This window comes from Notolepis coatsorum (assembly GCF_963971535.1).
Source record: "Notolepis coatsorum genome assembly, chromosome: 1".
Lineage (NCBI taxonomy): Eukaryota > Metazoa > Chordata > Actinopteri > Aulopiformes > Paralepididae > Notolepis > Notolepis coatsorum.
Window position 1 is genome coordinate 59,936,754 of NC_140165.1, and position 17,500 is coordinate 59,954,253.

Sequence of the window (17,500 nt, forward strand, 5' to 3'; positions counted from 1 at the left end):
CTCTCAGTTGGCCAGGCAGGGGCAGGCGGTGGTCAGGTATGGTGTGCCCTATCCAGCCAAGATGTTTTTTGGCACAGCTGCGGCCAAACAGATTGAGTTGGTGTTGTTGAGGATGTCTGTGTGGGGGACTCCATCTTCCCACACACACACACGCACACACACACACACATAAAGGAGATAAAACACACACACACACACACACACACACACACACACACACACATACCCACACACACACACACACACAAATGAGGTAAAACACACACACACACAAAGGAGGTAACACACACAAAGGAGGTAACACACACATACACACACACCACACACACACACACACACACACACAGTTGTATTTGTCTAGCTTTCTTGGATGGTCTGATTTATAAAATGTCCCATTTTATATGTATTCCTAATCTCCATTGGTTCCATCTAACACTGTGTGTGTGTGTTGTGTGGTGCGTGTGTGTGTGTGTGTGTGTGTGTGTGTGTGTGTGGTGTGTGTGTGTGTGTGTGTGTGTGTGTGTGAGTGTGTGTGTGTGGTGTGTGTGTGTGTGTGTGTGTGTGTGTTGTGTGTGTGTGTGTGTGTGTGTGTGTGTGTGTGTGTTCCAGCTGTCAGCGTGGATGGAAGGCCTACAGAAGCAGATGCAGAGTGAGGTGTTTGTATGTCCGGAGTCCGTAGAGGCTCTTCAGGCTATGATCAGCCAGCAACAACAACAACAAGCGAACACACAGGTACCTACTGTACTACACACAGGGTAACAACAGGCAAACACACAGGCTAACAACAAGCTAACAACAGGCAAACACACAGGCTAACAACAAGCTAACAACAGGCTAACACACAGGCTAACAACAAGCTAACAACAGGCTAACACACAGGCTAACAACAAGCTAACAACAGGCTAACACACAGGTTAACAAACAAGCTAACAACAGCTAACACACAGGTTAACAACAAGCCAACAACAGGCTAACACACAGGTTAACAACAAGCCAACAACAGGCTAACACACAGGTTAACAACAAGCCACAACAGGCTAACACACAACAAGCCAACAACAGGCTAACACACAGGTTAACAACAAGCAACAACAGGCTAACACACAGGTTAACAGCAAGCTAACAACAGGCTAACACACAGGTTAACAACAAGCCAACAACAGGCTAACACACAGGTTAACAACAAGCCAACAACAGCTAACACACAGGCTAACAACAAGCTAACAACAGGTGGGAGCATGTCTATGTTCCCCGGGTCTATGTTCCCCGGTAGCGATAGATAGTCAGACCACCAGCCTGATTCCAAACTCTAACCTTAACCAACTTCGAAAGAGGGCCTAAGCTTAACCAGTTCGAAACAAGGCGGACATAATTAATAAAATAAAAACATTTATAAAATGTTCAATCAATCAATCAATCAATCAATCAATCTGGGAACATAGGACCCGGGGAACATAGGACCCGGGGAACATAAGGATGACCCCCAACAGGCTAACACACAGGCTAACACAAGCCAACAACAGGCTAACACACAGGTTAACAACAAGCTAACAACAAGCTAACACACAGGCTAACACAAGCCAACAACAGGCTAACACACAGGCTAACACAAGCCAACAACAGGCTAACACACAGGTTAACAACAAGCTAACAACAGGCTAACACACAGGCTAACAACAAGCCAACAACAGGCTAACACACAGGTTACAACAAGCTAACAACAGGCTAACACACAGGTTACAACAAGCCAACAACAGGCTAACACACAGGCTAACAACAAGCCAACAACAGGCTAACACACAGGTTAACAACAAGCTAACAACAGGCTAACACAGAGGCTAACAACAAGCCAACAACAGGCTAACACACAGGCTAACAACAAGCCAACAACAGGCTAACACACAGGTTAACACAAGCCAACAACAAGCCAACAACAGGCTAACAACAAGCCAACAACAAGCCAACAACAGGCTAACACACAGGTTAACAACAAGCTACAGTAACAACATGCTGTCAACTGTTTTCCCATGAATACCGTGTGGACATTCGACTCCCTGCTGCGAGGTCGCTACAGTATTAACACTTTCCGTGCCACTCACGAGATTACTCGTGTTTTTTTATAGGTGGTTGAAAGCCACTCACGAGATTTTCTTTTTAGCGATCTGAAATCATATTGCATCACCCGAGCCTACCCGAGTATAGCCGAGCGGCGCCGGCGATCATTGTGGAAAAAAGCGCCCCCTGTCGTCTCCCAGATGACATAAGTGATTTTGGAATGGACTCAATGAAAATGAATGGGGGAAAAAATCCGGTACTCCACATTTTCCAGTCCACTGATCCAGCCGGGGTTACCACAGTTCATTCTGGAACCTCAGAGCCCCGCTGATCATGGAGTTCTACTGTATCGCGTTGGATCCATACACTTATCGATTTTTCGAATGGTGATCAGGAATTGGAATATACCAGTTGGATACCATCTGATGTCAGGTAAGGACTCTATGTTATCAGTGTTAGGATAATCAGAGTAAGTTTGATGAAGTTATAAGCTGTTTTGTGAAATGCCGCTTTCGGTTTCACTGTAAAAGTCAGAGAGGAAATCAACGGGGCGATTATCCGTGCGCGGCTCGAATGTGCTTGCGTGCACATATAATATTGATCATCTAGTGTTTATTTGAAACGATTCATAAAAAGGCAGACGAATATCAACGTTGTGGAATATTCCAGTAAAAGACGATTTTCATAGAATGCTCCAGAATGGGCTGTTTTTTATCTGAAAACGGGTGCTTTTCTAAATGCTCTGAAACGGAAACGACGCGATAAAAAAACAATCTGCCTTGACAGCACTGACTGGAAAATAGTCTTTGATAATGCGATGGGCAGATTAGACACATAGCCATAATTTAAAACATAGATTAGGCGATATTAACGTTAACATTGGCGCCGATGGTGGCATTCAGCGGGTAAAAAGGAAACCCGGCGTGGCGCTCAAAGTGTTTAACAGAGTTGCTCTGAAGCATGTGATTAAATGGGTCTAAATTACTTGAGTTGAGTGTACATGGTCCTCATTCCAAATGTTATGACACTTAGCACCTTTAACCTGCCGCTCTGCTTCCTGTCTGTAGGGAGATGTTTGTGCTAAAGGGTTAATGTCTGCTGTATTTCCCCACAGGACGCGTCTCTCAGCGTCATTAGAGAAGGAGAAGATCTGATCCTGCAGCTGAGGTATACACACACACACACACACACACACACACACACACACACACATACACACACACACACACACACACACATACACTCACACATACACTCACATACACTGGAGGGAAGAGAACAGGTGGTAGACATCAATGGCACCTTGTCCTCGTCCCTTCCAGTGACATGTGGGGTCCCCCAAGGAAGCATTTTGGGACCTCAACTGTTTTTAATATATATTAATGACATGAAATCGGCATGCGATTGCAACCCTGTTCCTGTTTGCTGACGACTCTGCACTCCTGGTCTCAGACAGGGATAAGTCTAAAGTGGAAAGTGTCCTGAGCAGTGAAATGAAAAAATTCTGCTCCTGGCTCAGTGACAATAAATTGTCTCTACATCTGGGAAAAACAGAGGCCATAGTCTTTGGGTCAAACGCCAACCTAAAGAAATCCAGGGTTTTAAATTAGAGTAGGTGAAAACATTATTGAGGATAAAGAAGAGGTCACCTACCTGGGCTTTATTTTAAATAACAAACTTTCTAACGAAAAATGGCACAAAAAGTTATTACTAAGGTCAATCAAAAAACCAAATTTTTATTTCGAATTTCCTCGTTCATAAATAAAAATGCTCTGAGACCTAGCTGGAGCCCTCATCCAATGTCACTTTGACTATGCTTGCACTTCATGGTACAGCAACATATCAAAACAAATGAAGACAAAGCTCCAGACCTCCCAAAACAAACTAGTGAGACTCCTGCACAACCTTCACTTTAGGACTCACCTAACGCCAGCCCACTTTAGCAGGCTGGGATGGCTTAGGGTTGAAGAAAGGGTACACCAGCTTAAAATGCTACTGGTTTTTTAAAGTACTAAAAGAAACGGTCCCCAAGTACCTAGTAAATTATTTTAATAAAGTAGGAGATGTCCACAAACACGCCACAAGAGGAAGCCCCACGGACCTGGTCCCGCTGAGAGTCAGGACATGCATGGGGAAAGATGCATTTTTTTACTCGGCTACGGTAATGTGGAATGCCCTGCCAACATTTATAAAACTCCTGAACTCCCCTCTCGGATTTAAATCCGCCCTAAAAACATGGCTCAGCAGCAACTCAAATTGGTCTTAAATGTTTTTTTTATCTCTTTTATCATAACTTGGCTTTTATTTCTTTTATCATGAGTTGCTTTTAAGGGTTTGCAGATTTTCTTTAACATTAGTTAACTGTATGAGTTGTCAGGTTAGGTGTTTTTATAAAAATAATTTAGAATGTGTCCTGTCAGTGTACATGTCCATTTGTGTTTCTGTGCCTTTTTATGTTCCATGTATGGACCACAATGGAAACAAGCCTTGGCTTTATTGTGTTTTATCCATTTTTGACCTGCGTTATTGACACTGTTATTGTCTTGTCTTTTAAAATGTTTTTTTGTCATACGATTTGTGTCAAAATAAAGTATTCAATCAATCAAACATACATACACACACACACACACACACACACATACACACACACACACACACACACACACACAACACACACACACACACACGCACACATACACTCACTCATACACTCACATACACATACACACACACACACACACACATACACACACACACACACACACACACACACACACACATACACTCACACACACACACACACACACACGCACACATACACACACACACACACAGCGCAGCAGCACGTGTGTCTGGCGGCCGAGCTGCACACTGGAGTAGACGGCGAAACCAAATATATAAATAGATGCATTTGTTAGAGATTTTTTTTTAATAATATAATATATATTATGCTTATTCTATTTATAATCTATGCGAACTGCCAGCCAGCCTTTATGCGACGGAGAGATACACTTTCAATTTGACGGAAATAAGATAATCTCCTGATTCAGATACAATTGAACATAAACGGTTCCAAAGATATTAATGTTTCTCTGCATATTTTTACACCGCCAACAAAGTCCACGTCCACGTCCGTTGTCTCTTCTTCGAATGGATTTGGTGCCAGCTGTCATTTCTGCCCGTCACCGTCATCGAAACTTGAGAGCGAAAGTACCACTCTACCAAAGGGTTACACTTTCACTGCGACACTACAGAAGGATAACCCTTTCACTGCCACACGTCAAAGGGTTAAATCAAATCTCATCGTGAAGCCCTGTTCAAAGTGTTGAGGAGCGCTTGTCCTCTGCTTTGTTAGCAGGACAGACAATAGTTGAACGAATGACCACTTAAGAGTTCCCAAATGAATCTTAACCAGAATGTATTATTCTATTAGATTTGTGGAGTCATGTGTACACCTCCTTGTTGGGGTGTGTTTGTTTCAGGCCTCAGGCAGCTCCGTGTGGAGTCATGTGTACACCTCCTTGTTGGGGTGTGTTTGTTTCAGGCCTCAGGGCAGCTCCGTGTGGAGTCATGTGTACACCTCCTTGTTGGGGTGTGTTTGTTTCAGGCCTCAGGGCAGCTCTGTGTGGAGTCATGTGTACACCTCCTTGTTGGGGTGTGTTTGTTTCAGGCCCCACGGCAGCTCCGTGGCTCTCCTTGTTGGGGTGTGTTTGTTTCAGGCCTCAGGGCAGCTCCGTGTCTCTCCTTGTTGGGCTGTGTTTGTTTCAGGCCCCACGGCAGCTCCGTGTCTCTCCTTGTTGGGGTGTGTTTGTTTCAGGCCCCACGGCAGCTCCATGTCTCTCCTTGTTGGGGTGTGTTTGTTTCAGGCCCCACGGCAGCTCCGTGGCTCACGTGGAGGCGGTGGCTGCAGCAGCTGGAGGAGGCCCAGGCTCTGCTGGAGGAGCTGTTCCACCAGCGGAAGATACGTCTGGACGTCTACCTGCAGCTACGCATCCTGCAGCAGTGCACTCTGGAGGTGAGAGAGGGGGGGGGGGGGAGAGAGGGGAGAGAGGGGGGAGAGAGAGAAGGGGGAGAGAGAGGGGGGGGAGAGAGAGAGGGGGGGAGAGAGGGGGGGGGAGAGAGGGGGGGAGAGGGGGGGAGAGAGAGGGGGGGGAGAGAGGGGGGGAGAGAGAGGGGGGAGAGAGAGAGGGGGGAGAGAGGGGGGAGAGAGAGGGGGGAAGAGAGGGGGGGGAGAGAGAGAGGGGGGGGGAGAGAGAAAGAGACAGAGAGAGAGGGGGAGAGAGAGAGGGATAGAAATATATATATAGAGAGAAAGAGAGAGAGAGAGAGGGAGGAGAGCGAGAGAGAGAAAAGAGAGACAAAGAGAGACAAAGACATAGAGAAACAGAGAGAGACATACAGAGAAAGAGAGGGATAGACATAGAGAGAGAGACAGAGAGGAAGAGAGAGAGAGAGAGAGAGAGAGAGAGAGAGAGAGAGAGAGAGAGAGAGAGAGAGAGAGAGAGAGATTAAAGATGAAAGTTCGTAGCACACATTACGCCATCATGCAGCGATGGGCGACACGCTCAGGAAACACACACAGCATCCCGTCGTCCTTCCCCCTAATGGCACCCGGGGCACACATGGGCTGCGGCGTTCTGTTCTGCATGTATGGGTTTATCTCTTTTTCTGGAGGGGAGACCCTTGCGGGCACGGGGAGAACATGGCAAACTTCTTGCTGTGAGGCGACAGTGTTAAGAGAGCAGAGAGACAGACAGGCAGAGAGTGAGAGAAGAGAGAGAGAGAGAAAGAGAGAGAGAGAGAGAGAGAGAGAGAGAGAGAGAGAGAGAGAGAGAGAGAGAGAGAGAGAGAGAGAGAGAGAGAGAAATAGAGAGATCTACTTGTCTACTAGTCTGCCAGGGGAGATGGTCTCTGCTGCGTTGGGTTGAACTGAGCTCTGTCCTCCAGGTGACGGGGGAGATGGACGCGTGGAAGCAGGACCTGCAGAAGCAGGCTCAGGAGTTCACCGCTGAGAAGATCAACCAGCAGCGCCTGGCAGAAGCTAACCAGGAGAAGCTACCGCTAGCTCAGCCACGACTAGCGGACGCTAACCAGGACAAGCTAGCCCAGGACAAGCTGGCGCTAGCCCAGTCACGCCTGGTGGAGGCTAGCCCAGAGGGGCTAACGTTAGCCCAGCAGCGCATCCACAGGTAACTGCCCTTAGGTAGTCTACACATGCCTTATTAAAGGGGTGAGTCAGAATTCTCGTTCATTCAGAGTGTCAAGGTTGCAAGGCCTTGTGTTTAAATGACATGGCAACGACACCTAAAGTGAATCAAACTAAAATAAATTATAAATATGTGAGATCAGACTCACATCCACAGATAGACAACGCAAAGAAGGGCTTGGTTTTATCTGTATGTCATGTATGTTGCGTATGTCATAATTGTCATGATGAATTGAAAATGGGGGACCCTGATGTAAACAAGACGAAAGTCTTTCTCAGGTCTGCATCCCCTTAACAATTGTGTGTATTGAGCCGTACTGTATTGTACCCATTCTGCAATCTGAAGTTTTCAATCAATCAATCAATGGTTTCCAAGGTTATTTGTTACTGTAGTAGTCTGGTTTCCATGGTGATTTTGTTACTCTATAGTCTGCGTTATGACCAGACGAACCCCTACAAGAAGGATCATGGTAGTTTTGAAATGGTACTGGATACTGCCATGCTATAAAATTATCACCACTTTTGTGGTTGAATAATAACCTGGTATAATCCCATTCAAACCAGGATACTGATGGTAACATGGTGGCAGTGACAAAAGAGCTGACTGAATTATTATTGATTGAATTGACTGAATTCATAAATGATTGATTGATTGATTGATTGGTTGATCGATTGATTGCCTTACAGACACATGGAGAGACGGCTAGCCATGAACAACATGACCTATGAGGTCATCCAGCAAGGTCACGACCTCCTGCAGTACATGGGTGAAGTCCAGGCTTCAGGTAAAGATGTAAAAATATACCTATATGAATATTAATATGAATATAAATGAGAGACAGATGGAGAGAAATGAGAGGGGTGGTGATATGTAGATAGATATGTAGATGATAGAGAAAGAGAGAGAATATGAAGATGAGAGAGAGGAGAGAGAGAGGAGAGAGATAGATAATATGAAGATGAGAGAGAGACAGAGAGGGAGAGAGAGAGCATATCGCTGCTGTCGGGACAAAACCTCATAACTCCATTTTTTGAATATTTTTTTTATTATATAAATCAACTCCGTAGATCATCCTCCATATGTGTGTGTGGGTTTTACAAAGTTTAAACAATGGGAAAGCATTAAACCGATCATCTGTCTAAATCTCTTAACTCTATTCACCCTCAAATCTGTGTTAGTTTTTTTCATCTGCTGAAAAGTTGGGTTTTTGGAGTTATGAGGTTTTGTCCCGACAGCAGCGATATGTAGATGAGAGAGAGGGGGATACAGGAGAGAGATAGAATGAGAGAGGGAGAGAGAGGAGGGAGAGGAGAGAGTGGGAGAGAGAGGATATGTAGATGAGAGAGGGAGAGAGAGGGGGAAGAGGGAGGGGAGAGAGTGAGAGGAGAGAGAATGACACTATGATGTAACTATGGGGATGACTGTGAGATATTTTGTAATTAGAGACAGATGCATGGTGGGAGAAGAGAGATGGAGAGAGGGAGGGAGGGAGATAGAGATGAATGGATAGAGGGGAATGATACACTGATTAGAAATGAGAGAAGAGAGAAAGAGAGAGAGAGAGAGTAATGTGATGTAAGGTCCATGTTATTACACTGTATCAGCAGAGGAGATGAGAGCAGAGGAGAGGAGAGAGGAGATGAGAGAAGAGCAGATGATAAGAGGAGAGAAGAGGAGAGCAGAGGAGAGAAGAGGGGAGCAGAGGAGAGGAGAGAAGTGGAGAGCAGAGGAGAGCAGAGGAGAGGAGAGCAGATGAGAAGAGAGAGGAGATGAGAGAAGAGCAGAGGAGAAGAGGAGAGAAGAGGAGAGCAGAGGAGAGAAGAGGAGAGCAGAGGAGAGGAGAGAAGTGGAGAGCAGAGGAGAGGAGAGAAGAGGAGAGGAGAGAAGAGGAGATGAGAGGAGAGCAGAGGAGGGGAGAGAAGAGGAGAGCAGAGGAGATGAGAGGAGAGCAGAGGAGGGGAGAGAAGAGGAGAGGAGAGAAGAGGAGAGAAGAGAAGAGGAGAGCAGAGAACAGGAGAGAAGTGGAGAGCAGAGGAGAGCAGAGGAAATAAGAGAAGATGAGAGGAAAGAAGAGGAGAGAAAAGGAGAGGAGAGAAGAGCAGTGGAGAGGAAAGGAGAGGATATATGAGAGCAGAGAAGAGGAGAGAAGAGAAAAGCAGAGGAGAGCAGAGGAGAGGATATGAGAGGAGAGGAGAGAAGAGGAGAGATGGGGAGAGAAGAGGAGAGGAGAGCAGAGGAAGGGATTGGAGGAAAAGGGAAAAGAGGAGATGAGGGAAGGGGAGTAGAGTGGGAAATGGGGTTGAGGAGAAAGTGGGGGAGGGGAAAGGGGATAGGAATGGTTGCCATGGAAACTGTTCTCTGAAGCGCACAGTTGGTCCCTATGGGAACCAATGTATTGAAGTTACTATGGCGATGAGTCCTCACGACCACACACACACACACACATACATGCACACACACGCACATACACACACATGCACGTGCATGTGAATACATGAGAGATGAACAAGCACACATGAGCGCATAATATGTATATACATGTATACATGTATATATGTATTATATGTGTATATATAATATACATAATAATATACATATAATATGTATATTATAAGCACAACAACACACACATGCACATATTCTACATGCACACACACACACACTAATGTGCACACTAATCATGGACACATACCTCCCAATTAATCAGAAACACACAGACAGACACACACACACACACACACACACACACACACACACACACACACACACACACACACACACACACACACACACACACACACACACACACACATCCATATCATATACATGTATATGATGCAGGGTAGAAGGATGCAGACACACACACAGACAAGAGTGTGTGTGGCAGCTCTGTGTAGGAGTGTGTTTCAGGCTGTGTGACGTACAGGCGTAGAGGCAGCTCTGTGTAGGAGTGTGTTTCAGTGTGACGTACAGGCAGCTCTGTGTAGGAGTGTGTTTCAGTGTGACGTACAGGTGTAGAGGCAGCTCTGTGTAGGAGTGTGTTTCAGTGTGACGTACAGGTGTAGAGGCAGCTCTGTGTAGGAGTGTGTTTCAGTGTGACGTACAGGTGTAGAGGCAGCTCTGTGTAGGAGTGTGTTTCAGTGTGACGTGCAGGCGTTGAGGCAGCTCTGTGTAGGAGTGTGTTTCAGTGTGACATACAGGCATAGAGGCAGCTCTGTGTAGGAGTGTGTTTCAGGCTGTATGACGTACAGGCGTAGAGGCAGCTCTGTGTAGGGAGTGTGTTTCAGTGTGACATACAGGCAGCTCTGTGTAGGAGTGTGTTTCAGTGTGACATACAGGCAGCTCTGTGTAGGAGTGTGTTTCAGTGTGACGTACAGGTGTAGAGACAGCTCAGTGTAGGAGTGTGTTTCAGGCTGTGTGACGTACAGGCGTAGAGGCAGCTCTGTGTAGGAGTGTGTTTCAGTGTGACGTACAGCCGTAGAGGCAGTTCTGTGTAGGAGTGTGTTTCAGTGTGACATACAGGCGTAGAAGCAGCTCTGTGTAGGAGTGTGTTTCAGTGTGACGTACAGGCGTAGAGGCAGCTCTGTGGAGGAGTGTGTTTCAGTGTGACGTACAGGTGTAGAGGCAGCTCTGTGTAGGAGTGTGTTTCAGTGTGACATACAGGCGTAGAGGCAGCTCTGTGTAGGAGTGTGTTTCAGTAAGTAAGTAAGTAAGTAAGTAAGTAAGTAAGTAAGTAAGTAAGTAAGTAAGTAAGTAAGTAAGTAAGTAAGTAAGTAAGTAAGTAAGTAAGTAAGTAAGTAAGTAAGTAAAACTGTATTTGTATAGCACCCTTCTCACCACGAGTGCACAGAGTGCTTCCCAGCATTTTAAAACATCAGTAAAAAAAAATACAAGAAATAAAACATGTGAAGAGGAGAAAAAACATTCAAATTAGCTAAAACAACAGAATAAACAACAAAAAACATAAAACAAAAAAGACATAAACAGAGAGAAACGGCTATGTGTTATGGTTTGTAACCGACCCCAATCGCACAACACAAGACAGGTATGAGAGTAAGCCAAGAACTGGGCATTTATTGAAACACACAGAAAACGGCACTGTCCCTTTAAGGGAGAACACAAATTACTGGAAAACAAGAAATGGGAAAAAGGCACCGTGCCTTTAGGAGGCGAGCTGGCTAAGGGGAAGGCTAAGGGAACAGGACCAGGGCAAGGGACAAGGGCAGGTACAGGGAGGACTAGGAGGACTGGACGGGATGACTAGGAGGACTAGGAGGACTGGACAGGGAGGGCTAGGAGGACAAGAGAGGGGAAACAGGGACAGAGGCTCGCGGAGGCGAGCAGGGGAGAGGGAGGACTGGAAGGACTAGAGAGGGAGGACTAGGATGACTAGGAGGACTAGACGGACTGGACGGACTGGACAGGGAGGACGGAACAGGGCGAAGGCTGGAGCTGCTTACAGGGACAGAGAAAACAGACAAAGCCTGGGAAACAAGCATTAGAAGAATGTTGCTGCTCTGCAGCTTCTCCCGGGAAGGTTCGTCTGAGGAATCTGACAGTGACGTCAGAGCCGCTCTGCAGAATCCTCTCGGCAGCTCTCCGAGGTGGAAATGGGACAGAGAGAGAGAGAGAGAGCGGGTTAGCTCAGAGTACAGTTGGGAACAGAGCAGGTGACAGGAGAAGTGACTTGTCCCAGAGGTCTGAAGTGGAACACTGGAATACCTCCCGTGGAAGTTTAGAGAGCGCAGTCCAGTGTCTCTCTCCAGGCAAACGGCGACAGGAGGCGAAGGTTTGAGCGCATCTCACGCCGGAGATGAAAACAGCATAACAGACAGAAACAGAAACTCCCGTAGGAGCCTCTAGACAGAGAACCTCCCGAAGGAGTCTTGGTGATAGGGATATGATACGGAACGACCCGACAAGGCCAGAGGGGAAGAGCGAGGTACTTAAAGCCCAAAGGGGTGCTAATTAGAATACACATCAGGTGCGTGAAGGTAATTGATACTTTAACTAGAAGTGTGTGTTCGGCACCAGACCAATCAAACACATCATGACAGGTAGTCCAAGGGTGTGGCTGCTGAAGAGCAAACGAACGCGAGGGTGGGGGCTAGTGAAGTGAGGAGACAGGGAATTAAAGTACAGGGAACAGGAATTAAAGGTCCAGGGAGAGGAGAACCTCACAGTACTCCCCCCTCCACGGAAGCCACCGGGCGACCCAAAAACACAGACAGAGGGGCAGGGGAAAAAACAAGGCAACAAAACAAAAAGTACTGGGCCATGCTAGCAGGGGAAGCCACAACAAAAGTGGGGCTAGCAAAGGAACAGGGTAGCTGAGGGGTAACCAGGGTAGCAGAAGGGTAACTAGAGGAGCCGAGGGGTAACCAGAGGAGCTGAGGGGTAACTAGAGGAGCTGAGGGGTAACTAGAGGAGCTGAGGGGTAACTATGAGGAGCACCGGGAAGGGGCTAGCAGAGGGAAAGGGTAGCTGCCAGGGCACAGATAGCTACAGGGCCTCTGCTAGCTGTACTGCTACATTAACAAAGAGGCTGCGCTAGCTGCCGGAGCTAGACTAGCAGACAGGGCTGGAACAGGGGCACTGGAGAGGGGAACAGGGAAGGGGCTAGCAGAGGGAAAGGGTAGCTGCCAGGGCACTGATAGCTACAGGGCCTATGCTAGCTGTACTGCTACATTAACATAGAGGCTGCGCTAGCTGCCGGAGCTAGGCTAGCAGACAGGGCTGGAACAGGGGCACTGGAGAGGGGAACAGGGAAGGGGCTAGCAGAGGGAAAGAGTTAGCTGCCTGGGCATGGCTAGCTACAGGGCCTATGCCAGCAGCAAGGGCTGCATTAACATAGAGGCTGTGCTAGCAGCCGGGGCAAAGCTAGCAGACAGGGGCCATGCTGGTAGTAGAGGCCTAACAAGCTGCAGGGGAGCTAACGAGGCTAACAGGGAAGCAAACAGGGCTAACAGGGGAGCCAACAGGGCTAACAGGAAAGACTAAACAGGCTAAACAGGGGAGCTAACAGAGGAGACTAACAAGCTAACAGGGGAGCTAACAGGGCTAACAAAAAAAAGGCAAACTCAACATACACCGTCTGTGCTGGCTGGGGTCGTTGATTGGTCGGGTCGTACTGTTATGGTTTGTAACCGACCCCAATCGCACAACACAAGACAGGTATGAGAGTAAGCCAAGAACTGGGCATTTATTGAAACACACAGAAAACGGCACTGTCCCTTTAAGGGAGAACACAAATTACTGGAAAACAAGAAATGGGAAAAAGGCACCGTGCCTTTAGGAGGCGAGCTGGCTAAGGGGAAGGCTAAGGGAACAGGACCAGGGCAAGGGACAAGGGCAGGTACAGGGAGGACTAGGAGGACTGGACGGGATGACTAGGAGGACTAGGAGGACTGGACAGGGAGGGCTAGGAGGACAAGAGAGGGGAAACAGGGACAGAGGCTCGCGGAGGCGAGCAGGGGAGAGGGAGGACTGGAAGGACTAGAGAGGGAGGACTAGGATGACTAGGAGGACTAGACGGACTGGACGGACTGGACAGGGAGGACGGAACAGGGCGAAGGCTGGAGCTGCTTACAGGGACAGAGAAAACAGACAAAGCCTGGGAAACAAGCATTAGAAGAATGTTGCTGCTCTGCAGCTTCTCCCGGGAAGGTTCGTCTGAGGAATCTGACAGTGACGTCAGAGCCGCTCTGCAGAATCCTCTCGGCAGCTCTCCGAGGTGGAAACGGGACAGAGAGGGAGAGAGAGAGCGGGTTAGCTCAGAGTACAGTTGGGAACAGAGCAGGTGACAGGAGAAGTGACTTGTCCCAAACAGATAATCCTAGTGACTGGATCTTCGGTGTAAATACACACTGTGAGCAAAGTCCCAACAACAATCCACGTGATGAATCTTCGGTGCTATACACACTGTGAGCGAAGTCCCAATACTAATCCAAGTGATAATATCTTCGGTGTGGATACACACAGTGAGCGAAGTCCCAATAATAATCCAAGTGATAATATCTTCGGTGTGAATACACACAGTGAGCGATGTTCAAGCAAATATTATCCCAATGAACAATCCAAAAAGCAGGCACAGGGTGAGTGACAGACTGAACAAAAAACAGGATCTCTTCAGTGTTTACACACACGAAAAATGATAGGGTCAAAAGACAGTCTTGCAAAACTCACCCAGGCGCTGTGCGTAAAGAGAGCAGAATCAAACAGGGCGAGCGCGTCGTTACCGGGAACGGGTTGTCCAAGCGGAGGTCTGAGTGGTGCGCGTCTGTTTGGAGTACGCGCCGGTACGGAGAACGCATCTGGCGCGGAGTCAGGATGCGCGTCTGGAGTGCGTCTGGATGCGCGTCTGAGGTGAAGAGCGCGTCTGGCTCGGAGGTCTGGATGCGCGTCTGGAGAGTGTCTGGATGCGCGTCTGGATGCGCGTCTGGTGTGAAGAGCGCGTCAGGCTCGGAGGTCTGGATGCGCGTCTGGAGTGCGTCTGGATGCGCGTCTGCTGCGCGGAGGTCTGAATGCGCGTCTGGATGCGCGTCTGGAGTGAAGAGCGCGTCTGCTGCGCGGAGGTCTGGATGCGCGTCTGGATGCGCGTCTGGAGTGAAGAGCGCGTCTGCTGCGCGGAGGTCTGAAGTGGAACACTGGAATACCTCCCGTGGAAGTTTAGAGAGCGCAGTCCAGTGTCTCTCTCCAGGCAAACGGCGACAGGAGGCGAAGGTTTGAGCGCATCTCACGCCGGAGATGAAAACAGCATAACAGACAGAAACAGAAACTCCCGTAGGAGCCTCTAGACAGAGAACCTCCCGAAGGAGTCTTGGTGATAGGGATATGATACGGAACGACCCGACAAGGCCAGAGGGGAAGAGCGAGGTACTTAAAGCCCAAAGGGGTGCTAATTAGAATACACATCAGGTGCGTGAAGGTAATTGATACTTTAACTAGAAGTGTGTGTTCGGCACCAGACCAATAAAACACATCATGACAGGTAGTCCAAGGGTGTGGCTGCTGAAGAGCAAACGAACGCGAGGGTGGGGGCTAGTGAAGTGAGGAGACAGGGAATTAAAGTACAGAAACAGGAATTAAAGGTCCAGGGAGAGGAGAACCTCACACTATGGGTGTTTAAAACGCCTACCTGTAGAAGTGGGTTTTTAGCTGCCTTTTAAAAATGAGCTCTGAGGGAGCGGTTTTCAGGGCTAAAGGGAGAGCATGCGGCACAATAACTCCTGATGATCTTGTTTTTCATGATCACGGGAAGACACAATCATGATTGAAATTGAAACTGGATTCATCGCCCAGTCCTCCTACACAGATACTTCCATGTGCTCTTCTCCAAGCTGATACTGGAGGAGGCTGGAGGGAGACAGAGGCTGGATGTTGACATTGCTAATTCCATCTCAGAGAAATGATGATTAATTTCAGCAGCAGCATGGTATGGGAGTTGTGAGGTAATGCTGCAGCCTCTGAAGGTACTGTCTACGTCCTAGAGTCTGTACAGCTAGTGGGGGGTTAATCTATATCTATCTATCTATCTATCTATCTATCTATCTATCTATCTATCTATCTATCTATCTATCTATCTATCTATCTATCTATCTATCTATCTATCTATCTATCTATCTATCTATCTATCTATCTATCCATGCATCTATCTATCTATCTATCTATCTATCTATCTATCTATCTATCTATCTATCTATCTATCTATCTATCTATCTATCTATCTATCTATCCATGCATCTATTTATCTATCTATCTATCTATCTATCTATCTATCTATCTATCTATCTATCTATCTATCTATCTATCTATCTATCTATCTATCTATCTATCTATCTATCTATCTATCTATCTATCTATCTATCTATCTATCTATCTATCCATGCATCTATCTATCTATCTATCTATCTATCTATCTATCTATCTATCTATCTATCTATCTATCTATCTATCTATCTATCTATCTATCTATCTATCTATCTATCTATCTATCTATCTATCTATCCATGCATCTATTTATCTATCTATCTATCTATCTATCTATCTATCTATCTATCTATCTATCTATCTATCTATCTATCTATCTATCTATCTATCTATCTATCTATCTATCTATCTATCTATCTATCTATCTATCCATGCATCTATCTATCTATCTATCTATCTATCTATCTATCTATCTATCTATCTATCTATCTATCTATCTATCTATCTATCTATCTATCTATCTATCTATCTATCTATCTATCTATCTATCTATCTATCTATCTATCTATCTATCTATCTTTCTGTTTGTCTGTCTGTCTGTCTGTCTGTCTGTCTGTCTGTCTGTCTGTCTGTCTGTCTGTCTGTCTGTCTGTCTGTCTGTCTGTCTGTCTGTCTGTCTGTCTGTCTGTCTATCTATCTATCTATCTATCTATCTATCTATCTATCTATCTATCTATCTATCTATCTATCTATCTATCTATCTATCTATCTATCTATCTGTCTGCTAGCCTGTAGCCTGGCAGCCTGGCCTGGTAGTTTAGTGGTAGTTTAGTGGTAGTTTGGTGGTAGTTTAGTGGTAGTTTGGTGGTAGTTTAGTGGTAGTTTAGTGGTCGTTTGGTGGTTGTACTAGCCTGTGTGGCAGCCTGCCTCCAGACTCAGAGCTCTGGCAGCAGTGGGGCTGGATCTCAGTGCCTTAATCCTGGGGACGAAAGAACGTGTTGCAAGTATAGTCTGAAATGTACAGTATGGGTAGAAACATACATTTAACACACTTCATATACTAACAATATACTTTAACACACTTCATATACTAACAATATACTTTCAGTAGGAAATAATTGTTAGTATTGTTTCATCTTGTGGAAGCGTGTCAGTCAGCTGTCTTCTCTCAGCAGATTAAATAATGCATCCTCTCTCCCACACAGCTGCCACACACACACACACACACACACACACACACGCACGCACGCGCACGCACGCACACACACACACACACACACACACACACACACACACACACACACGTACACCTACACTCACACAACACACAACACACACACACTCACACAACACACAACACACACACATGCTGTCTCTTGTTGCCGACGCAGCTCGTCTGTCAGATGGAGTAAATAATAATGCTTTCAGTATCTGATTACACTGCAGTGCCGAGCTGGACCCGCCCAGTTTAGCCCAGTTTAGTCTTCTGCCAGGACTTAATGTTAGCCCAGTTTAGTCTTCTGCCAGGA

General features: G+C 46.7%; 1 protein-coding gene across 1 annotated transcript in view; it reads left to right on the plus strand.

Annotated features, from left to right (window-relative positions):
* Positions 1 to 17,500, plus strand: part of LOC311234607 (kalirin-like) — a 225,865-nt gene that overhangs the window by 36,655 nt on the left and 171,710 nt on the right. Inside the window, 6 exon segments of the mRNA XM_084321852.1 lie at positions 610 to 732; positions 3,170 to 3,222; positions 5,922 to 5,958; positions 5,960 to 6,070; positions 7,003 to 7,244; positions 7,949 to 8,046. Of these exon segments, the coding sequence (XP_084177978.1) occupies positions 610 to 732; positions 3,170 to 3,222; positions 5,922 to 5,958; positions 5,960 to 6,070; positions 7,003 to 7,244; positions 7,949 to 8,046 (664 nt within the window).